The 25,136-nt window shown below is 36.9% G+C and overlaps 1 protein-coding gene across 4 annotated transcripts in view; it reads left to right on the top strand.

Moving 5' to 3' along the window:
- The window catches only part of FMN1 (formin 1), a 179,480-nt gene that overhangs the window by 15,685 nt on the left and 138,659 nt on the right, over window positions 1-25,136 (top strand). For 3 of the 4 annotated variants that reach the window (XM_051791773.1, XM_051791770.1, XM_051791775.1), the window contains exon 2: window positions 49-2,044. In XM_051791773.1, the coding sequence (XP_051647733.1) occupies window positions 151-2,044 (1,894 nt within the window). In that variant the 5' untranslated portion in view covers window positions 49-150. Of the gene's footprint in view, window positions 1-45; window positions 2,045-25,136 lie in introns of all 4 variants that reach the window. The other variant, XM_051791771.1, reaches the window with a different exon arrangement.

Raw genomic sequence — 25,136 nt, 5'->3', positions numbered from 1 at the left:
ATTTGCCATAATCAAGTTTGACAGGCTTCTCTCTATTTTTTCCAGCAGACAATATTATTGTTGAAGATTAGTCAGATGCCTTCCGTCCATTCCGGGCCTCACATGCTATGTCATGCAAACTTTGAAACACTTAGCCCATAATTTAAATGAATGATTAATTTGGCAAGCATAATGGAAGGCACACATACTGTCCTTCAATTGCACAAACCCATTATGGAGCTTTGTTACATCAGCTTCTATCTTCCAGAGGGAAAAGTCAGAGGATTTACTTACAAGGGCTGTGTAACTCTGGATAGAACCAGTAAACGTTTCTGTAGCTGCTATCAAGTAAGGGAGAGGTTAGAGATGGAGCTGAGAGAACAGCCATATGAAAACTTTGGAGATATTATTTTCAAACAAACTACCACGAAAGACATTCTTGTTGAGCTGTACAAACTGACTACTGAAAAGGAAAAACTGTTATCCAGTGTTTTGAGATCACATCATGTTCCGGACCTTAAGACAGGACATCAGGACGGAAAGCGACAGGATGTTTCTGGAGTCACAAAACTTGAAGGTGATAATTACTCTAGTCTTACACATCAGCAGGAATTCTTTCTGGATTCCACAATAAGAGACAATTTGAATCACAAAAAAATGAGGAAATACAGAAGGAAAGAGAGTTTTGAAGAATTCAGACACCGGAAAGGGGGAAAAAAGATACATGAACATCTTTTTTTGCTGAGTGCACAAGACACGCAACAGGAAACTAAGATGCTCTCCACAAGGTTTCCTACCAGGAGTTATCACAGTTCCTTTTCTGCCTCCAATTGGCTAACAGTAAAAGGTAAGGAAAATTTGCCAGTAGACAGTAGAATACAACCAGAAAGGTGTATTCTCGGGAGCAACAAAGCTGTGAAACTGGATGCTGACTTACCAAGTTCTGGCTCCAAAGACAGCAACGATGTGGTCACAGTTGAACCAGTGGATAATGGAGAATGCATTCCTGAAGTTGCAAAGGTGCAACAGAGTCGCACTTCAGTGAAGCCATCTCACTACAGTCTATCTAATAAACTTGAGACATTAAGTAAACCAGCTGCTGCTAAAAGCTTGAAAGGTAGCAAGTATGCTGAGCCAATATGCAAGGAGAAACCAGGAATCACAGCTGTTGGTGAAATACAGGATTTAGATGCTTGTATTAAAAAAGTTACCAAACCCCCTGCAGAGTCTTTACCTGATTTTCACAGAGAGAAAGAAACCATTCCTCCTGTTCTCACAACAGTACATAGTAAGTTTATATCAAGAACTGATGTATGCTCTGTAGATGAAGCTGCTGGAGACTGTAATAACACTGTGCTGCAGGAGAAGGAGGAAGACAGCTCTGGTTTGCAGTACAAAGCAGAGAGAGTGCACATTACTGATGAGTCACACAACCTTGTGGGAGCAGTCAATAAAGCTCTTCTGAAAGTTATACGGAGCGACAGTTTAGATGAAGCTGCAGAATGGAAGAGACTGCAACAAATTACAAGAGCAGACAGAAACCTACCGGGCTCTCTATATGAGAAAAGAGCCACGGTATCCCGGGGAAACAGCAAGCATTTATTTTTGAACCTGCCTATAAATGAAAGTCCTGATATTCCTCAGACAAGTAATAATCTTAAACTGGAAGAGAAAAGGCTGCATTCACCCCCTTTAGCAGCAGTGAGTAATGTTTTTAGTAGTTCATATCCACTATCTAATACACACAAACAAATGTCACCTGTTCCTTCTCCGTTATCTTCAAGACTGCCTAGCCCACAGCTGCATCATCGGATTCTCCCGTTACCAACACAGAACACCGAGGACGAATCTACGTTCAGTGACTATGGCTGTGGAAGACATGGTGCTATAAACTTCTCTTTCAGTGATCTGGAGCCACAGTTCTATCTGAAGTTTTCTGAACCTGGAGAATTGGGATTTGCCAACAGACAACAGGGCTCACATCAGAGTGCAACTGCAGAGCGTTTTGAAAAGCGTGCTGTGCAAGAAAAATTACCTACTCAGACACAGCAGAATTTCTGTCCAGGTCAGTCTTATTTCATAAATCTTTAATAGAATCAACCAACCATGAAAGTGTTGTAGTGTTTGGTTTGGGTTTTTTTTTTTTAATACTAGCCTTTAATAATAAATTTGTTTGCAATTAAAGTATTTTTCACTACTTAAGGAGTGAAAATTGTTGACATTTTTAAACAAATGTTACAACTATATAAGAGTTCCTTGGAGATACATTTTTATGTCAGCTTATATTTCAGTCCTGTTGTTACTGAATGACCTCTTAACCAAAGTTAATGAAAGATTTTTCTATATAAAATGAAGAAAGTTTATGTGTTTATTTACCTGATTTTCCTGTGCTGTGTTCTAGTCTGTCAAAATGTTATGGTAACTGATTATCCAAAATGTTCTTTTTAGCTTGTTTAGCTTAACTGATAGAATGTTGTCTGAACAATATTCTAATATTTAACTAATTTACATTGCCTTGAGTATAGGACTCGTACTTTGACCATTTAAATACAAGAGGTTGATGCAAATTCTGTAACAAAAGGCTTGTTTTAAAAATGATTGCATGCAGGAATCATGTTACAATGTATTTGAGTGCAGTGCATGAGTTTATTTATAAATATATCCTGTGAATATAAAAATGCATAAATATATGACATACTGAATACTTTGTTAGCTAGAACATCAACATCTGTATCCTTTATTTCATCCTCAAGAAAAGAGCTGGATGACCTAATTCTGCAGTGGTGTAGGTGTGGTTCAGATTGGCCCCTGTGTGTTATAGGGAGGGCTGACAGTGCAAAGTGACATGAAAGGGGGATTCCAAAAGAGGAGATGTGTAGGGATATGAAACCATTACCTTAGCCAGAGGGTGTTGAATACTACCTATGAGGCTTGCATTTATGACTGGTACTTCTAGAAGTAGCTTTAGTCCCATTCAAAACTAAATCAAGTTTAGAGTGTTGTTTGATGAATCGACAAAGCTGATGCAAACACTAATTGGCAGCAGAAAAGATGAGTGCTATGCTCTCGGTCTTCCATTACTTTCTTGGTTCTTGTTGTGCTCTGCTGTCCTAGGCCTCTCATTGCTGCTTGTACTCATCATACCTTTTGGTGAGCTGGTTTATCTGACAAGACTAGCAATTTCACCCTTTTATAAGACTAAAGTAGCACAACCAATCTTTTTCTCCTGTTTTATGTTAGTATTTTTTAAATTAGAGTATTATTTAGAATTGTTAGATGTGGAACTGTGCCTGTTGTGCTGTAATCTAGTAATGTGTTTGCCTGAGACAGCGTTAATTTTCTTTATAGTAGCTTGTATGGTGCTGTTTTTTGGATTTGTGATGAAAAGAGTGTTGAAAACACAGGGATGTTCTAGCTTGTGCTGAGCAGTGTTTGCACAGCATCAATCTCTGTTTCCCACTCTGCATCCCCCCAGTGAATAGACTAGGGGCTTCACAATAGGCTGGGAGGGAACACACCCAGACAGATGACCCAGAATAACTAACTAAAGAGAAATTCCCTGCCATATAATGTCATACTCAGGAAAAAAGCAGAAAGAGGGGGCTTTGGAGGGGTTAGTCTTAGTCATCTTTTGCTTGGGATTTGGCAGGGCATCAGTCTACCTATGGGAGGCGGTGAGTGATTGCTTTAGTATCACTTGTTTCATTTATTTTCTTTCCTCTTCTTCCATTTATCCTTCATTTATTAAACAGTTTTGTTTGTTTTATCTTGACCCCTGAGTTGTTGGGGTTTTTTTCCATGCCTCTTTCCCTTGCCCCACCTAGAATTGGAGTGAGTGAGTGAGCCACTGTGTGGTGCTTATGTGCTCTCTGGGGTTAACCCACAATAGCTTTACAAGAAACAAAATAAGACACATACATACAAATGGCATCTGTTGGCTGAAAATCCTGGCTATTAAACAGAAACATCTTTGTGGAGAGTAGAAAAACAGACAAACCAGATCTTAGTTCTTGTTTACAGTTACCTTACAACATTAATATAGATTAAAAAAATCACAGCAACTTTCTGAAAGACGTAATACTATTCTGTTGGGGTTTTTGTTCAGGGTTTTTTTTCATTTTCAAGTATGATTGTATGCCAGCATTATTACTGGTGTGTCAGAAAATCTGTAACTTTAGGAAAAATTTCTTACTTTACTGGCATATATAACACTGTAGGTATGTCTCTGGATCTGGGATGACTTTCCATTTTCTTCTGAACCAGGGGTGGAATCATTCATATTGACAGAGCATTTGGAGTACTTCTCTTCTGTAAACTGACATGAGTAATAACTAACAAACTATAGTTCAGTGAGACAAATGATGTATCTCCAAATTTAGTCAATGTAAGTGATATTAAGATTTACAGTTATAAACTTGCACTCCAGGTTATGGAGAATTTTGGTTCACTTTATCAGTCAGGTTGATTGAAAGATTTGTTTCATGGCAAAAATGCTGATCTTATGAATGGCTTTTCAAAGTTCTATTGCTGTCACAGTATGCACTACTTATTTCTGCAAAACTTGCAGAGTCTTTAGTTACTTATATAACTTTGTATTTGGAAAATGCCATGAATTAGTTAAATATTCTAATTTATTAGTTTAAATAACAAATTGGACTCATACAACTCTACACATAGTTTTAATTCTCTTTTCTGATTGTTTTAAAATCATAATTCTTCACACTTTTTCTTGATAATTGGAGAATATTCCTGCAGTCAAAATTGAAACATTTAGCTAAGGCAGAGTACCCTTACTTCTGTACTTCCACTTTTTCTGAAGTTCAGTTTCTTTATAGATATATAGATACATATTTATGGCACATATCTAGTAGTTTCATTGCACAAAGTTCTATCAGGAATTCATTTGAAAGTACAGGTTTTGGGATCTTCCTGTTGAAGTGCAACTGTCGGCCATGGGAAGAGACCACAGCTTTCATCTTAGCGAGTTAATAGTTAACTGAGAATAATTTATAGTTCAACAATAATTATTTAGCAATTTTCTCTGTAGGCAGGACTGGGAATTAACATACTTATATTTGCATGTAATAGTTTCATTTGAATTATCAAAATTCTAAGTAAAAGCTTTAGAATAACTTAAGGCTTTCAAGAATAAACTGCTCTGCAAAACCAGAAGTACAAACACTAAAATTTCTCATAAAAAAGACATTTATTAAATAGTCAGAAACATACTTTCTGCATTTGTGTATGAAGTTCTTCCTACTCTAACATAAAATACATTATGCTTTTGTAGCCCTGGAGAAGCCAAGCTTGGTTTTGAAATGATCTTCAATATATCTGAATATCTGCCTCAGGGAAAGATTTTTCTGAGACCTTTTAGTTCCTAACAATGCTTCTCTCTCAAGTTGTTCACAGTGGTAAAAAAAAATAGGGAGAAAATTTTCAGAATTGTTAAATTAGTAAAGAATGACACCAATATGCCCTTTTACTAAGTATTATCTGAAAGAGGAGGAAGATTAGTGGTATTTTTAGCAGTTATTGAAGTGCATTTGATTCAGAGCAGGAAACTTAAAAATCTCTGGTTATGACGTAGCCTCTATGACTTAGGGCAGTTCTAGAACAGTGACTGATGACCATGGTTCGAGTCAGAATGAGACTTGGATGGGTCATTTACCAGACTTTCTTTTGTATATATTGGTGCTAATGTGGAAAAAAGAATAAAAATTGGACAAGGGGGAATGAGGGAAGTGAGAACAAGAACAAATGAGAAAAATGGTGTTACCCACCCCCAGCCAATGAAGAATGCTCCTTTTTGATATATAGTAGTTGTGAAAAAGACTATACCCTGAAAACACAGAAATCCAAAGTTAGTAGGACTGTAGAGAAGCTTAAACTAACTTGGAATAGAACTGAATGATTAAGGCTTGTGCCAGGTAAAATGGCTGAGCCTATGGGACTGAAAAGGACAGGCCCATTCTCTTCTTACTCTCTTCCTTCTTCTAGCAAAGACCTCCTCTCTTCACTGTTCCTCCCTTTCTTTGGAACAACTTTGATGTTTTTCTTGCTTTTTGGTAATTTGTGTCAGATCACTAAGCAAGTTGAAAACTGAGCCAGCAAGGAGAGAGGTGAAGCCAGCAAGGAGAGAGGTGAGTAGCTTTTGCTGGTTTAGTGAGCTGAACAGTTCCCTAGTGGTCTGAAGAAAACCAAAGCTAAGACGAGGGAGGACATGCAAGTGTGCTACCAGGAGACAGAAGGGACAAATGAGCAGGACCACTCCTCGCAGTAGGGAATCACTTGATCTCCAGAATATCAGTTGTATCCCAAAACTGGAAACCAGAAGGTACTGGCTAAAATAGAAGTTGTTAGGAGTGGGAAATGAGGTGAATAAAGTTGGATGAAGATAGGGAGAGACTGTAATATTTGAGTGGATGCTCTTAATAGTGAAGGAAGAATAAGAGAGGGTGGACAATCGAGAAAGGGGAACTCCAAGACTGAGTAGGGAGTGTTACCTTGGCTAGGTTTGCTAACATGTATGAAGTTTTGAATTTGATTGGGTGTATTATGATTAACTACAAAAAAATGAACTTATTGTAGTGCCAGTGCTAGAAGACTTGTAATTGAAAAATGGCATACAGGCAATGTTTTATCCTAGATATTTAATGAAAGTAGCAAAAATAATGAATATAAAGTTACTATTTGAATATTATTTTGTGTTTTCCTAACTTAACTGACTCTTTAAGCTGAAAAGGGACACAGTCAGTAACAAGACCTTATGATGTGTTCCTGAAATGAAGTTCATATAAGCAAAACTCTGTTTGAAGGCTCTTATAACAAACAGGAGACAGATTATATTATGTTGTTTGTGATGTTCCTTTTATAAGGAAGGGAAGGGTTTATAAATATATTCTCTAATTGAAGTGGTTCAGAGAATTGCTAATTAGCATTTTAAAAGCACTATAGCGTTCTGTCCACAGCAAGTATGCACTTCATGAGGTAATTTTGCATATGGATCACATGGAGACATGATGCATAGTTTCTCACAGGTAATTCACATGAAAGTAATATACGTGAGTGTGTTGCTTCACAAAACCCATCTTATTCAGAATGCATGTTCTTTGAAGATTCTGTAAAGGAGTTAAGAAAAGAATTAAAATAAAAAAGAAGAGAGAATTAATCATAGAATCTCCAAATCATTTAGGTTTAAAGGGACCACTTGAGATAATCTAGTCTAACCCTCTGTTCAGTCAGGGTCACCTAGAGCAGGTTGCCTGGGCCCATGTCCAACAGAGTTTTTTAATTTCTTCGAGAATGATGGCTGAACAATCTGTGTTAGTACTTGGTCACTCTTACACTAAAATGTTTTCTTAAGGTGGAAGTATGTAAATTTTAATTTGTACCATGTTACTGTTAGCCTTTTTTTGTTCCTATGAAGGTTTATTGCTGGCCACCAGGACCCTAATGTCCATTTCTGCAAAGGTAACTTTCAGCTGATTGGTCTCCCAGCATGTCCTGGTGCCTGGGGTTGTTCCTCTGTGGGTGCAAGAATTTGCACTTCCCCTTGTTGAACTTCATTAGGTTTCTGTCAGCCCATTGCTACTCCCCATAGAGGTCCATCTGGATGGTAGCTCAACCCTCTGGTGTATCAACCTCTCATCTCAGTTTTGTCTCAGCAGCAGATTTGTGAAGAGTTCACTCTGTCCAATTATGTGGGTCAGTAGTGAAGGTGTTGAACCACTAGTTTCAACAGCAATTAAAGCCACCAATCACAACCTTCCAGGCCTGGTTGTTCAGCCAGTTTTTAATTCATCTCAGTGCCCACTTGTCTAGCCCATACTTTGTCAGCATGATGATGTTATGGAAGACAGTGTCAAAGGGTTTAATAAAGTAAAGGTAATTGACACAGACTGTTCGTATCTCATCCACCAACCTAGTCACTTCATTGTGGAAGGCAATGAGGTTGATCAAGCATGCTTTCCCCATTGAAAAGGTGATTATTCCTGATCACCTTCTTGGCCTTCATGTGTTTGAAAATGTTTCCCAGGAGTATTTTCTCCACCACCATTACATGGTCTGTAATTCCTTGGAGTTTCCTTCTTAAGGTAAGAGGGATCTTCCAGTCTTCAAGAACTTCTGCCAATTGCTCTGACCATTCAAAGAGTGGCCTCATAATGACAATGGTCAGCTCCCATGGCATTTGTGGGTGCAGCCTGTTTGGTTCTGTGGATTTATATACATCCAGGGTGTTTAAATGCCCCCTAACCTAGTCCTTCTCCATCAAGGGTAAGTTTTCCTCGCTCCAGAGTTTCCCTCTGATGTCAGGAGCATGGGATAACTGAAGGCATGTTGGACTTGTAAAGACTGAGGTGAAGAAGGCATTGAGTACTTTGATCTTCTCTATCATTTGTCACCAGTTCTCCTCTTCCATTCATCAGTTATTTAATTGATAATTTTTCATGGTTTTCCAAACCTGAATAGTCTTATCACAGTTTTTCTGAACAAAGAGAGAGCTCATTACCACATAAAATTTATGAGATTAATTATCATAGTGATGTTCAAAAGTTTTAATCCAAACTTGATTCATATAAATCCTATCAATCTATTTTTATTATTTAAAGTTATTGCCTTCCTTTTCTGACTATGAAATGATTCTGTAGATTACAGTTTGGATCAAAAAATAATGAAATTTTATGTTAAATCTGTTAATGTCTTAATAGAACCAATATAATTCAGTACTATACTTGCTTGTGGGGTAGCAGTCATAAGTTCTATTTCCTCTTAGTGTTTTTTCATGTGGATTGTCATCTCTGCAAAATTCAGTTTACCATCTCAGTGTTATAAATACCATTAACTTCTATTTTTTTTCCCCAATGTAAAACCTTGATGGTTCCATGGGAATTGTGTTACCTAAAGACTCAGTGTGGCTAAAATGGAGGTAATTATTTCTGAAGATCTTTCCAGATACTGGCTTTCTGAATCTTAGTGAGTAACACCACTATCCTGACTGCTACTTTGGTCTTGATGTAAGATACATATCCTCTTTGGTAAGGATTTCTGTTGCTCCTTCTGTAGACAGTTGCAGACTGTATCTAAAATTTTCCAGTTAAGCTTGTGTGTCCTTTCTAGATAGGTAATCTTGCAAAGTTTGCTAATATGTATAATATTTGCTAATAAGTATGTCCAACTAAAATTACAGTCACTGCATAGCTGTTTAATGGATCTTTGTTTTCCTGTTACATTGAATGCAGTTCCTCATCATACAGTATATTATGATTGTCTTTGAGGACATCATTGTGTGTTCTCTATTGAGTCTTATGACACATGTCAATGATAAAAGATCATTAATACTTCATCCCAGTGAAGCCAAAATCTTTTCGTACTAGTGTATACAAAACAGGGCAATGCTGCATTGAAACTATAGATGTATAGCAGTTTGAAATGAATGTAGACAGGACTGGAAGTTCAAGACATGGTCTCTGAGTTAAAAAGACCCTCTGAAGACTGCTCTTGGTAGACGCTGGGAACAAATAGCTCCTGTTTTAGTTGAATGACTTCCCAGCATGACACACTTAAGCAACAGTTATATTTTATTCTCTCTTTGTAACATGTGACTCTTCAGTCAAAGGCAGTCAGTGAGGGGAAACCAAGTGAATTAAATTGGCATGGAAAACCAGAGACAGCTTAATGTTTTATGCTGCTCATAGATTAACAATTTCATGGGGGGAGAAAAGGCCAGAACATTCCCTCTGGTTTACAGTTTGTGCATTCAGTTTAAGAAACTTACTGTAATGAAATGGACTTCTTTTTTCATCAGTATAAAAAGAATTTCTTGAAGTAAAGTACTGGGATATTGTGGAAGTTGCCGTTTTGTAAATCTCTATGTATTCTGTTGGCCATTTAAAACAAGTCAACAGAAATGGCTCAGCTGACATTTTTCTTTTAGGATCAGGATAATATATAAAGTGAGATCAAATTCAAGTATTTACCTCTGTAAGTATGATTTAATAATATATGGGAATTTTTAAAATCTCTAATAGCTACTCTTTGGTATTTTGACATAGCACCAAATCCAACTTGTGAAAGTGGTGAAAAAAAATGCATATTCCCTGCTAAAAATATACTTTAAAATAAATTTACTAAAAATGAATAAAGACACAATTTATGTGTTTGTGGTATCCCATATCAGTAAATAATTTTGAATATTATTTCATGACTCAGATGTGACATTAAATCTATAATAATACATTTAAATAATACCTATAAGTAGTGAATATTATTTATGAATCATAGCATTAAAATACTGCACCTAGTGGTTTAATGACTTATTTAATTATTTGTGTCAGAATAATTTTTCTTGGGGTTTAGATTATGACTACCCTTACATTTAGATTATGGTGACTTCTCAATCGCTCCAATTGTTTATGATTTTCTAGATCATGTTCAAAGAACTCTTCAGGCTTGTGTGTTTCGTTGTGGGGATCTGCAAGGTAAAAATAGGACAGAGAAAATAGATGTGAAATGTTGAGAACTGTGGGATGTGTTTTACTTGAGGAATTTTAAAGGCTGAGCAAAATTAGGCTTTACCAGAAAAAGTAAGTAAGGAAGGAAATAGAAATAAGTCACAGTCCCTCATCTGAGTGACATTCACTATATACTGCCACTAGTAGTGTCATGTGTGATAAAGATTTAGATGCTTTGTAATTTTCTAATTTTTTTTTTCATTTACATTTTGGACATGTTAAAAGGAAAAGTGCTATGTTTTTTTCTTGTAAGGTTTGCTGTTACAATGAAGGGGCATATGGGTCATTTCTGTATTCTCGACACAGGGAATCTCTCTGAAATTGTCTTAAGCAATCACTTAGCCTTTCTTTGCTACCACAATATAATATTTTTTTTACTTAGATAATTCAAAACCACAGAGATTAAGGGTATAAGTGATTAATAGTTTAGCGAACATATGACCGTATTTGCTGTCATTTTTTTTGAGTATGTTGGAAAATTAAACAGGAAAATGTGTGTACTAAAAAAGTCTGACTTTATGGGAAAAGATATTCTGAGTTTCTATTCTGTAACTTTTTCAGTGATTTTATATATGTATGTCTATCTTGTGAGTAGAAACTGTTTCCTGATTATCACCCCTGTAAATCTGAACCTCTTTCCTCACCAAAGCCACTAAATATTTATGAATAGAAAATAATTCTTATTATGTGTACAAAATGAAGTAAATTGATTCTTGTTCTCTAAGCTTCAGTACTTCTGTTCCAGAAACATCAGTAAAAGTAACTTTAGTACAGGGGAGTTTGGCCATTAACAAGTTATTAGTTCTATGAATACATGAACTTACTAATTATTTTTGAGGGAGAAGTTGCAGAAAGGCTAAAAGTTGTTGTTCCTATTCCTTTTACCCCCTAACACTTCACATTTCTCAGCAGGTAGACTAGTAGCCCTGGGAGGCCCTTCCAGTTGGAAAGGCACACCCTCAGTTCCCAACCTGCTCCCAGCAGCTTTAACTGTTATTATCTGCAAAGTACCAGGTGCTTCTGTGTGACCTAAGATGTTAATCATGCTTACCTCGTATACATAATTTGTATATGGGATCTGGTTCATACTGCCAGTGTATTTATAACAAATAGCTTGATTTCCATGTCCAGAGAAACCGAACACTACAGCCACTAAGGCAGACATATCTAAAAGCTGCAGAATTTTCTCAAGCATATTGTGATAAATTTGGAGCGTTAGTCAGCAGAAGTCAAGATCTTTGGGGCAATTACTCAAAAACTGGCTTCTTTTATTTTATACGTCACTGAAACTCACTGTTTTTGCAGTCCCTTGACTAACATTTTGTTAACAATACTTGAGTCTGATAGTGTTATAATAGTGAAATTTAAAGCTTTGTTTAGTCACTTGGAGAGATTAAAAGTTTTGGGGTTTTTTTTCTTGAGTTAATTTTGTTTAGGATATGTATATATGACCTGAAAAGCTGCTGGCATGGAGCCATTTCATCTCAAAAAGCTAAAATTTAGAGATTATTTTCTCTAAGTTTCTTCTAGAGTATATATATTCTTCTCATTATTGTAGTTGTCAGTATGTTGTAAACCTGAGCGTATGTTCACTAATTTCTGATTTTTCAAAATGAAATTTTTTTGTCTTAAGAAATTAAAATAGTTAAGTAAGTAAAATATATTAAAAATGTGATTAAAAAAAACTACTCAGTTTTGGAGAGTATATGTTTTCAAATAAATGTATATTAAAATGAAGTTACAGTTATGTACAAATTTTTCAATAGACATTACAGTTTAAACTTGAGCATGTATTTGATAGCCTGTACTAATTCATGTCAGTCAGATTTTTTTTTCTTTTTGGAAAACACCAACTTTCATAGAAATAAAACTAAAGATAGAGAAAACCTCAAACAAACATTTTTTTTCTTAGAAGTAGCAGCCTTCTGAAAATTATTTTCTCGGTGAATAATAAACTCCAACTAATATACCAAGAACAAAAGATGGTAATACATCTTTTTGCATAGGCAGAATAGTCTTGTACAAGATCTAAGTTTTTATTTATAATGCTTTTGTACCCTAATTTCCTGTCATATCCTTCTTTCATAGAATATGGACCTAATAATTTTTGTGCTAGTTTACTAAAACAGATGATTCTTTAAATCTGACGCACATTGAAACTACAGTTTTAAGTGTTACGAGTAAGATAAATACCACTATATAAATCCCCAGGAATTGTTTACATCTTTCTTTCCTGTGATTAATTTGTATTCCCCTTTTATACTTATTTATGCAAGTTATACTTAATTATGCAAAAATGAAAGACTTCTTCCTAATGTCTAATTATGCAAAAATCCAAAGATAGGAAGAAAAATGTTAGGACATACTTCTTCAGGTTTTCACATTTTTCAATAATCTCTTACTTTTTAGCCTTCAGTTTTCTATCTTGTCCTCTAATTTATAGTATGAAAGACAGTGTTCCATTTCAATATTTTCCTTATATTTTTGCAAGTCATGGGAAAAAAAATATTCCTAATTTCATTGCTTAGTTTGACAGTCTTAATCCATGTTGAGAGTTTTTTCTCCATTCTGTGGATTAGCAAAAGAGGCCAAGCGTAATTAGCCCAAAGAGCTCTATTTTTCATCTCATCAGGCATTGAACATCTGTCAAGTCCTTTTCATCAGGGTGGTTGGATAACATTTAAACCATTTCACCTTGCAATGTAAACAAAAGATTTGTTTCCATTCTATTCAGAATTTGGTTGCCTGTAAGAACTTCGAGTTTAAAGGCTTTATTCAAAGGTTAGCAGAAAATGAGCTGTAGTTGGAAGCTATTTCAGATTTCTAGGGTGACATGAACTTCACAAGAGATATCTCTTTTGTTAAAGATTTTGAGATAGCTAAGTACAGTGAGAACATTTTCTTTTATAACAGGTCCAAAGTGAAATGTTTTTTTATCTAGAACTGGCAGGAGTCTGGGTTTGGTTTTGTCTGTTTGTTTTTATTTTTTTAATTAAATTTAATAGGTGGGGTTTTTTCACCCCTGTCTTCCATGGTATTTCTAACCATACTAATTGACTTTCAGATCCTACTTTTTTACTCTCTGTGTAATAGTATTTCAGTTACGTAAGGTGTGTTTGCATGGCATGCCTGGTCCGTGCTAGCCACCCACTGCTTTTCCAGTTTGGTGTATGAGACTCTTTGGATGGATACTCATGTAGTTCAAAGAGTAGCCTGAGCTTGAACAAATCTTGCATATAGTTGCTAAGATATGTCTGCACAGACTTCATACACCTCTCAAAATCTTCATGGCAGGGCTGACATTACACAGCTTCTCTCACACCAGTGAGTTACAGTCATTCCAGCCTTGTGGCACAGAGCTCAGACCTGAAACTTTCCTCATGTGGGTTAGGCGTGACTATAGGCTTAAAGGGGATTTCAGGCTACAAGCAAGGCTGTGACATAGCCTAGGCTTGAGGCATTAATAATGTGGATGGTCAATGAGACAGAGCATAAAAGCAGGTTCAATTAACTTTGTAAAGTAAGTTGCAGCTCTGTCATCAACGGGTTGAATTCTCTTATGTGTAACTCATTGACATTGATGTTAAATGTGCAAATTGGGCTGACAGCTGGGTGTTCCAGCAGAACAAATGAAAGGTTTCTTGGAATTCAGGTCTGCTTTAGCAGCTTTGGCTGCTAAAAACAACATCTAATGATACTAATATTTAAATAGTCATAGATTTGAATAGTTGTGGAAATACTTCCACCCATCTTCCCAGTGATGTATAGTAGCATGCTGCTTTGCTTTCTTACTCAGCAGTCATCCCTACTACACTCCCGCAACCCCTTCATCGTGTCTCCTTTATTTCTACTACTTTTCTCCTTCATCTGACTTACACTTTCCTATCTGTACCCTTTGAAATAAGGAAGCTCGTGCTTTGCTTATTCACATGAAATTATCTCTGCCACCCATTTCAATGCCCTAGGCAATTACCTGTAAGGTCATTTCACAAATGAAAGGAAGGAATGCTGTATTTGTGTTACCTCCTTATTGCACAAGATCTTTGGAAGGGATGTAAAAGCGTACAGAATGGAGAAAGCAGTTTTAGGTGCACTAGGGTGTCTGAGGCACAGGCGTAGAGCTGGCAAATCTGTGATAGATAGATCTATAATGATCCACATTTTTGTGGACCAGGATAAATTAATTTTAGCGTCTAACATTCACTTAGGTAACTGAATCCAAATAATTGTATTGTAAATGATGTGTCAGCTTTTTATTGAAGCCATGTTGTTAACTTCATCCAGCCAAATTATTAAAAAATTGATTCACTCCTTCAGAAAAAAAAATGTTTTTAAAAATACGTCTAGACTTTCATCATGCATTTTGGTGCTTTGTAGTCTGTCTTTGTTCGTTGTTCTAGAAATTGAATTCTATTTAATTCTGCATTTTTTTCTCCTAGGAACTACTTGTATTTCTGTATTACAATTCTAGTTAAGTATAATTCAGTCATTGTCTCTGTGTCAGTGCAGTAATGCACTTCATCTGACTTTCAACTATAAAACTTAATAGACTATGTTGGGATTTTCTGGAAAAAGATTTTAGAGTCCTCAGTTCACAGATATAGCATCCTCTTTTTTTAATCCTGGGAGGAAAATCGATGAAGTGAAACTAATTGTACTTCTCGGTGACACAAGTATAGGGCTCAGGAGGACAAACCTTAGAGGTCTTTGGCGAACGTGCATAATTTGCATAACAGGTTTACTGTTACAACAGAACTGTGAGAATAAAAATAAAGGGAAGTTATGCTTTTCATTTGGTTCCTTTGGCATCTACATGCTGAAGATGAAAGAATTTTAAAATATAAAGAATATCTTCCGTATGAATCAGAAATATGACCAAGAGCATTTTGCTCTCACATTCGTATAGTGGTAGGCTTCAGAATGGCATATGTTATCACTGTGCCTTGAGAGAGAAAGAACCTCCCTTTTCAAGAACAGTACTGAATGCATGCTTAACTCAAAGTAAGACAGACAGCAGGTATGTGCTTATGAATGACTTTAAATAGAAATGCTTTCCAAAACAAAATTATATGCTAGATGGCCAGCACTTGTGAAGTTGTAATTTTATATTTAAAGTAAATGTAATAATACTGGCAGCTATAATACCAGTAGTGACTGGTATTTGTATCTGGTTCATTAGCATGCCAGTGAAAAATTTCATGTGACAAAAATCCATTTGGCTAATGAAGCACCTTTTAATTAGACTCTGAACTTTTAAAAGAATACAGCTTGTTTTTTTCCTCAGTAATGTAATATGACTACATTAAAAAGTTGCAAAAATGAATTGAATGACAGAAACATTTTTCTAGTGAATTAAGCAGACCACTTGTTAGGTACTTAGACATCTAAGGCTTTATTTTGCCAGACCTGACTGAGGCCAATAAAAAGGGCCATGTTACATAATGAAGAGTGTTTTCTTTTGTTTCATAATAGAACCCTTTGGGTTCAAGACAGCCTTGATAAAGCTGAGATACTTGTGGCTTTTTTACAGTTATTTTCACATGCAAGTGTTATTGAACATGCATGTAGTATCTTGCAGATGTTATGAAATCAGCCATTCACTGAAAAAATGTTTCCAAAAAAAGCACTCTAGAGAAAATAAAAAGCTGTCTCCAAACTTGACTAGTTTTAACATGTCGATGTGTCAGAGTTGAGACTGTGAAATGCTGCTTGTCATTTTGGCAGGTACTTGTTAAAATATGAATAAATACAGACTGTATTAAAAAGAAATTTAGGCGGTAACTACTAAAGTAATGTATTAACACTTTTTTTGCATTGTTTCTGGTCTGCTGTTTTAAGATTGCTATAATTAGCCAGTCCTTTACTGAAGGACTGAAAACAAAAGAAATGAGTGGTGTTGAGAGGTAGCTGTTCTAAAGTAGCTTGTTTCCTCATGTCTTCTGAAGCCTGCTCCATTGTGCTGTTCTCCTTTGATTTCTCTCATTTTCACTATCCCAACAGTTAACCCAGGCATAGTCAGTCTTCATCACTAACTAAAATTGATATTGGTGTGCCTGAGGATGCATATCCTGATATCCAACCTGACCTCTCTGAGGTCTAGCCAATGCATATGATACCATGCTGTTTTGGGAGAAGTGCTGTGAAGAACTGGAGAAAGCATTTACTAAGTAATAGAAAGGCAGGTGAACTTAGAGGAAATAAAGAGGAAGCCATGCACAAAACCCCCACAATTTCACTTCATATATAAAATGAAACTGACTATTTCACAGAATCACAGATTCAACCAGGTTGGAAAAGACCTCCGAGATCATCAAGTCCAACGCTTGATCCACTACCACCATGGTTACTAAGTGCCACATCCAGTCTGTTCTTAAATACCTCCAGGGACAGTGACTCCACCACCTCTCTGGGCAGCCCATTCCAGTGTCTGATCACTCTCTCTGTAAAGAACTTTCTAATGTCTAACCTAAACCTCCCCTGGCACAGCTTAAGACCGTGCCCTCTTGTCCTACTGCTGGTTGTCTGGGAGAAGAGACCAACCCCCACCTGGATATAGCCTCCTTTCAGGTAGTTGTAGAGAGCAATAAGGTCTCCTCTGAGGCCCCTCTTCTCCAGGCTGAACAGCCCCAGCTCCCTCAGCCTCTCCTCATAGGGCCTGTGCCCCAGTCCCTTCACCAGCTCATTGCTCTTCTCTGGACCTGCTCCAGCACCTCAATATCCTTCCTGAACTGAGGGGCCCAGAACTGGACACAGCACTCCAGGTGTGGCCTCACCAGCCCTGAGTACAGGGGAAGAATCACTTCCCTGCTCCTGCTGGCCACACTGTTCCTGATCCAGGCCAGGATGCCATTGGCCTTCTTGGCCACCTGGGCACACTGCTGGCTCATGTTCATCTTCCTGTCAATCCAGACTCCCAGGTCCCTTTGTACCTGGCTGCCCTCCAGCCACTCTGTTCCCAGCCTGCAGTGCTGCAGGGGTTGTTGTGGCCAAAGTACAGGACCTGGCACAATTTCCTTTCATGTATGAGATCTTTGAGTCTTGACAGATAGTTCCATGTAAATATTTGTTGAAAACTCAATAGCTTTCCAAAAATCAGATTTGAAATTTTTAGAAAAGAAATAAACTCAAAAAACATTGTTCTACTTTACAAGATTTGGTGTTCCCAAACTTCAAATATCTCACAGTTCTCATTCTTTGTCTCAAAATGTATATGGTAAAACTGGCTTATGTTCAAGGAAGGACAACAGGATATTTTAAAGCACAAAAAAAAATTGTCTTTAACCTGGGAGAAAACCCCTAAAGATAACTGAAGTGCACCAAAATGTTGACAGTAGAATGAATATGATAAACATACACCATCTTGTTTGAATGCAGAATTTTCAGTTGGCAGCAGTTTTTACCAGTTGAAGAGAAGTCACTCATGGATGCCACTGTAAGTTATTCTTGAGCTCATATGTTATTCATGTAGAGTATGTCTCACTACATGTTTACAAAAAAAAATGGAGGTGCCAGGAAAACCATAAATCTAAAGAAATTAGTTCGAACCTTAATTTATTTTCTCAGTTTGAGACAATTTGGAGGGGTGGAGACCTCAGAAGTCTCCTCCCTCGGATTCAATAACCCTGGTTTCTCCAGTAGAGAGAGAGAGACCAAATACGCCCGGATGTAAGTGAAAAAATAACTCTTTACTAAGAAGAAATGCTAATGACAATACTGATAAAACTGGATTAAACAAACTTATGAGGAGAAACTTCCCAAGCCCTGTCCACTGGACCAAATTAGGATGGCAGCTGGCCTCCCTCACCTGGAAAAAACACATGTGGCCACAGGACAGAGATAAGATGACCACCCTTCCATGCGGTTTGCCTCCCATACCTGGAAAACCTGTCAGGAATGGTTGGAGAGTCAGCGGTGGTAGGAAATGGCAGATAGCTGGGATTTGTTACCAGCAGATGCTTGGTGCTGGAGTGAGGCTGCCTGTCACTGTCCTTTTGGGTCTTTGACGTACCTGTTTCTGAGGTAGTCAATGCCCAGCATACAGGGGGCATCTGGAGCAGTCACAGTGGGATTTTTCTGCCATTCTTTCCTGATTAAGCTCAATTCAGCTTCTAACACTGTCAACTAGTGGGAACACCCTGTCACCCCAGAAATGGAAATAGACTCTGCCCCCCCATGTCCTGATGACATTAAGGTATATTAAGCACCAGTGTCAATCAAAGCTTGAATTCTTGTGGTTCTGATGTGCCAGGCCACTGGATCCACGCAGTCCAGTAGACCCTATTGTCCCTTTCCTCCCCTGCCTGGAGGCAGGGCCTCTCTAATCTTGTTCATCCTAGCTGCTTCTACCTCCCTGTGAATACATCCAGAATTCACAGGTATATCCCATGTGACAACTAACAACATTATCATCACCATCATTAAGGTCCAGACAATTGAGACATGCTCTAGAATACAGGCCTTCCTCACCACCTCTCCTTCCTTACCTATTCCTTCCGAAGAGTTTATGCAGCACTCCAATTGCGTGTCATCCCACCATGTTTGCACAGTTTTCCTAATGCATGGTAGCCTCCAGCTCCTCCTCTTTGTTGTCCATGCTGCTTGCATTGGTGTAGATGCACTTGAGTTGGGCTATTGATCCCACCACTTTTTTGAATGAAGAACTCCTAATTTTTATATAACTGTTCTCAGGCACTTCCATTCTAATACATCAGTATCTGCTGGTTCTTTGCTGCTGCATGAATCTCCATCCCCTACCTCCTCTGAGATGGCAGACTGAAGTACCTCGCTAGGACACCATCTCTCAAACATTGATGTGCTGCCCCCAGGCTTATCTCTAACAAGCCTGATTTTATCCTTTTCCCCCTTCAAATCTAATTTATAGCTCTTTCAGTGAGCCCTGCTAACTCTTGTGCAAGGATCCTTTTCTCCTCTGAGGCAGGTGTATTCCTGCAGCAGGCTTGGTGGTGTGTAAACTGACCTGTGATTACATTTCAAATTGTATTGAGTGATAAGTGATATTCTTGTTGTCTTTGCACTTGCACACATTCAGTATTTACATGGATAAATGTTTTGATGGTCAAATTCTTAATTTTAGGATTTATCTTTTATTGCTTCTGTCCTAAAGAACTTACCCTCCCAGATAAGTATAGCTGTTTAAGCTGTTTGATTATATTCTTTGCCAAGAAAATCTTTCTGACTGGTACTTGTGGTACTTCCAGTGGAATCTTTTCACAACCTGTTTCTTCTCCTTAATCTCCATCACCTTTCTCTCTTACTTTTATATCATAGCTCTCCCTCTCCTCCTTCCTCTCATCTTAATCCTTGACTCTGGGCAACTTTCAGCCTGCTCCTCCATTTATTACTTCCTCTGCTTTGACTCTGTGTTTGGCGTGTTGACTGGCTCAGACACTGCCCCATTTCCTTCTGCCTTAAATATCTCACATCTCTTACTCCTTACACCTCAGATATTTTGGGAAGTTTTGGTGTTTGTTGAGAGACAAATAGTACAAGTCCTTCCCCATTAAAAATAGATTATTATTCTCTGTCTCTTTCAGTAAGTAGAGCCTGACATGTTATGTTGTTTGAAATATGTTGCCTCTTTCTTTTTTAAAACTGTCAGTTCTTGTGTGCTATGTTACTTTGTTTGTTTAGCATTAAGCACACTGCTAAGCACAAAATTTTAGTTGATTCTATAGCTTAAATCCGTCCAATCTAGGAGTCTGACACAACTGTACATGCTAAGTTACAGGATTTGGACATATAAAAATAGATCTTTAAAAAAAGAGAAAGAAAATGAGAAAGGGAAAGAAAAAAATAAAAAGAAAAAGGAAAAAAACCCCAATAATAATGCTTCAATTCAGCAGATTTTTTTCTGCTTTGATTTTTTCTTGCCTTTGATTCTACAGTTTCTATGTCAATATTTATTTTGCTTTTAAATATGTAAATGACCAGAAGTATTTCATAATTATAATTAATTCTGTATCTTTCTTTGGACTGTTACCACTTTCCAGGGAAACAACAAGCTAAAATGCACTATACTTAGTACCTTTTCATTTATTCTAGATAGCTATTAATTTACCAGATCTGTAACTTAATAGATAACATTCTTGCAGATGTGAATTTGGGACTGTCTGTAGTAGGGAAGGGACAGATTTCACATTGGAATGAAGGCATGTAAGATGATATTTTATTATTTAATAGGTGTTAAGTATTGTTATAGACTACAGTTGGAGCTATTATTGCTGTCTATCACATGAATTCAGTGCTTATGAATTCATCAAACTTTAATAATTTCAGATAAAAGTATACATCTTGTGTGCTTATCTGAAACTGAGGGTTTTAAAATGTCAGCTGAATAGTTTACCTACGTGTGAGAAACAGGCCGGAGAAAAAAAATATTTTTACTACAACAACAACAAAAAATTGTTAGATTAAAAAATATTTGAAGGAAGCTATTAAATTTTTCTGGAGGATCATTTTTGTCAGGATTATATTTCTGCCAAGTGAGGCTAAATAACGGGACTTCAAAAAAAAATTCATATGTAATTGATTCTTATTCTTGATATTTTTTGCAAAATACTACATCTCCATGGGCCATGCTCCATGCATCTTGCACTGGTTCTTCCCACTATCACAGGCCTAGGCAGTGTACAAGAAGCTGGTGGCTTTTCTTTGAATGAAAGACAAGAGCTGGAATAGAAGTAAGGAGAAGGTGACAAGAAAAGGAGCCAGTTGTTAAGCTCATTCTTGAGTTAACATCTTGATGAATAAGTCCCAGAGGATAGATTGACACCATGTAACAGTGCAGAAATACCCCACTGGTGTGGAGTTCAGCTGCTGCACCTGTATGACATAGTCAGAATCAGGAAGAGATACTAATTTATGTCTGAAACTAGTATAGTTAATAGAATATAGGGCTGCATCAAAAGCTGTCCTAGCAGTATTACTAAATAGTACTAATATTGATTAGTACTATTAGCTATTGGATTAGTAGTTTTTATGACACTGACTTAGACATCCTTCCAGTTGGATGGAGAAAATTAGTGTTACAAAACTTTTTGTGGGACTTTACAGAAGAAAATTATCTCAACAGATCTCTAGGTAAGTGAATTCTCTAAGTTGATTCTGCCCATTCACAGGATATTATGACTCTCACTCGAGATATTGCATATGTTAAAGCAGTCTGGACAGCATTGCTAATGAGGTTAGAGAGAAAAAGACACTAGCTGTCAAATCCTCACTGCATCTCTTGGGTTCTGCTGAATTGGTAATAAAACAAATGATCCTTTTGCTGCAAAGTCTTGTGTATTTTGGTTTTCATGACTGTTAAGCAAGGTTGCTGTCTATTATCTTTGTTTCCTGATTGTCAGTATCTTTTGGGCTGTCATGTGGCTTCCTGTTGGATAAAGGCATAAGAATGTCACATGCAATGTGGTGTTATTCTATGAGGAGGAGGAGGAAGAGCACAGCTCATGTTATCATGTTAAAACAGTGCAGTTTTTCACTGATGAATCATATGCCCCATGGTCTAGATATAAATAACATACTCAGTGTTAATTAGTTTTCTTACTATCGGTAGTGTCCCTGGTTACCTGTACAGGCTGTTCTTTTAATTATTGCTTCTGGTGCTTTGGTACATTTCTGTCCATACTTCAGTAAGTCAAATCTTAATATCTGCACTAAAATATTTATAAAATAACATTTATTCAATGTAGAAGTGACCTAAGTGATGTTTGCAAATAGATTCATCAATGTTAAAGCTTATTTTAGGCAGTTTTCAACATTTTGAAGTATAAGGTAAAAGATGTAGATTATTTAAAATCATTTATTGTCATGGATTTTTTATTAATCTATTGCAGAAACCAAATCTTTTTTGTGGTGACTTTTTCTTTCTAATAGGTGAGAGAAGAGTGAGAACCAATGTATAATAGGAAATATTCTAAACAGAATAATGTAAAATATGTGAGAAAAATAATGTAAACACTTAAAGTCATTAAATAGCTTCTTTCGTTTACTGAACCTGCTGACATTGTAGCCTCTATTCTAGCTTATATTAGCTTTCCACTGTGTAGCTTTTTGTCTGGATTTTCTATATACTTCTTTATTCTCCTTATTGCACTAAACACAGGTTCCTAATCTTTTCAAAGACTATTGCTTGCAAGGACAAATCTTGCTAAACAAAATAACGAATAAAGAACTTAAATATCAGTCTCCTACTCCACATTCTTTTAGTTCACTGGCTAAGGCCACAGATTAGATAGAAAACCAGTTGTAAAAAGACACAGTGAAGCACACCCCATAGTAGACAGCAATTACAGTATTAGGCATGCTTCTGTTTTAAGTAGTTGCTTTGAGGGCAATCTATAAAAAATACGGTATGTGCTAGAAATTACTTCAGGTAATGAAAGAAACAGTTGTAAACTGTTTTTTGGAAAATCATAATTATGTATTTTAGAGCCCCACAAAACATTTAGCATATGCTTAATAACAAAAACGTATGTGAATTGTCAGGTAGTTCAGAAGTGTTCTATAGAATTTAATTTTTGTATGTCCACAAATGGCTAACTTGGGAAATGTTGTATAATTATATGCTGATTGGTTATTTAACTATATTACTCAGGGTGTTATCCCCATCTGGAATTACTGTGAGCAATGAAATTCTTTGGCATTAAAAAGGAACCTTTCAGTAAAAGTTCCTGGTATTGCAGCTCAGAACCTTGGCCTGAACACTGATTGTGGCATTTTGCTGTGGACACATGAAGCTTCTTTGGGAATAGTAAAAGATTCAGAATTTGCACTGAAGTGCCAACTGCTTCCTGTGTTATGTCCTCTTGGGATTTTTAGTAATCTTTGTTTCTTTGCTTTTAATGCCAATTCTGAACACTTGGAGGGCATCCTGCTTGCATCTCTAAGCAAGATTGGGCTGGAAAGTGACAAGGCAGGTTTTGCTCATTATTTGCTCAGTGTAACTAAACTATTTAAATTTGAGTATGTGCTAAAATGATAGGCTTGAATGGGGTCAAGCTGCTCAGTACCTTACAGGTCTGTATCCTAATTCAGAAAATAAATTCTGTACTTGTTATGAGAGTTCATGTTCCTCAGCTTTCTTGAGCACGTGTTGGATGATTGCACAGCATTGAAACTTGAATACAGTTCTCTCATCTTTCTGGTGATGATCCTGCTTTTTTTTTGTTGGTTTTGGTTTTGTTTGTTATTTTTTCTTCCTAAGACAAATACTACTAATTTTTTTACACTGAGTTAGTGATAAGTATTTTTATTTTTGCTATTAGGGTTTGCTCTCTTAGGGATTTGGGATTTTTGTCTAGAATAAATTGACTGAGGTTAAGGAAAAAAGCAGTATAAAGGATATAAGTTACTGTAAATGTAAACCCTTAATACAAAAATTATAAAGCGCATTCAATATCAACATTCTAAATGAAAACTTATTTTAATGCAAAAGCATTAAATTTATAAAAGGAATTTATACTATTTGATAGTATAAATCAAATAGGGGCCCAGAACTGGACACAGTACTCCAGGTGTGGCCTCACCAGCCCTGAGTACAGGGGAAGAATCACTTCCCTGCTCCTGCTGGCCACACTGTTCCTGATCCAGGCCAGGATGCCATTGGCCTTCTTGGCCACCTGGGCACACTGTTGGCTCATGGTCTTCTTCCTGTCAATCCAAACTCCCAGGTCCCTTTCTGCCTGGCTGCTCTCCAGCCACTCTGTGCCCAGCCTGTAGCACTGCAGGGGGTTGTTGTGGCCAAAGTGCAGGACCCGGCACTTGGCCTTGTTGAACCTCATCCCCTTGGAATCAGACCAACTCTCCAGCCTGTCCAGGTCCCTCTGCAGAGCCCTCCCACCTGATCGACACTCTCACCAACTTCATGTCATCTGCAAATTTCTTTAACTTTAAAATACAATTTAACTGTAGAAAATCAAATCTTATTGTCCTCTGTGTCAGCTACTTACATGGGAACACTGAGTGCAAAATTTATGTTTATACAGAATTAATGTCTTTCTAGTAACAGATCTGAGATAACCACAGGTGGCATGTGGATGGAACTGTGCAATATCATCTAACTACAGAATTTGAAACTGCTGAGACTACTTCCAATGCTGTTTTTGAGATTTAATAAAATGGTGTGTGTAGTAACAAAGAGATATTTTAAACAGGAAAAATCAGAAAACAGGTTTTCTATAGAGAGAGACTCCCAGAGAAAACATACCATGTCCACAGAAACTGTAGAACTGTGTATTCCACAATGGTGAAATAACAGAAATGTATTACATGTTACCTAATGCACCTGTTTGCTAATTTAAGACTTCGTGTTTAAAAGACTTTGTATGACAAGAATTGTAATTTGTGCCAAGAAATTCAAACATATGAATAATTATGTAATTATGTAAGTTCAGCATAGGACTAGAGGTTTTAGGAAATCCTGGGTGTACTATTATCACAGTCTGATGATGTGACCCTGTCTGTTCCCCTGAGGTTTAAGTGCCTCATTTGTCTTACTTGTAAATGTGACAAGATAAAAAAGTGTTTGCTTATACTCACAAAGTCTGCATGGTAAAAATTGCCAAAGAAGCATTAAGTATTTAATCTTCCTGCATTTAGATTGCTGTCTTCCTTTCCCTA

Source organism: Manacus candei, unplaced genomic scaffold (genome assembly GCF_025592945.1).
Source record: "Manacus candei isolate 608988 ecotype Guabito, Panama unplaced genomic scaffold, ASM2559294v1 h1tg000033l, whole genome shotgun sequence".
Lineage (NCBI taxonomy): Eukaryota > Metazoa > Chordata > Aves > Passeriformes > Pipridae > Manacus > Manacus candei.
Note: the sequence above shows the minus strand (reverse complement) of the source record. Positions and strands in the feature narration are given on the sequence as shown.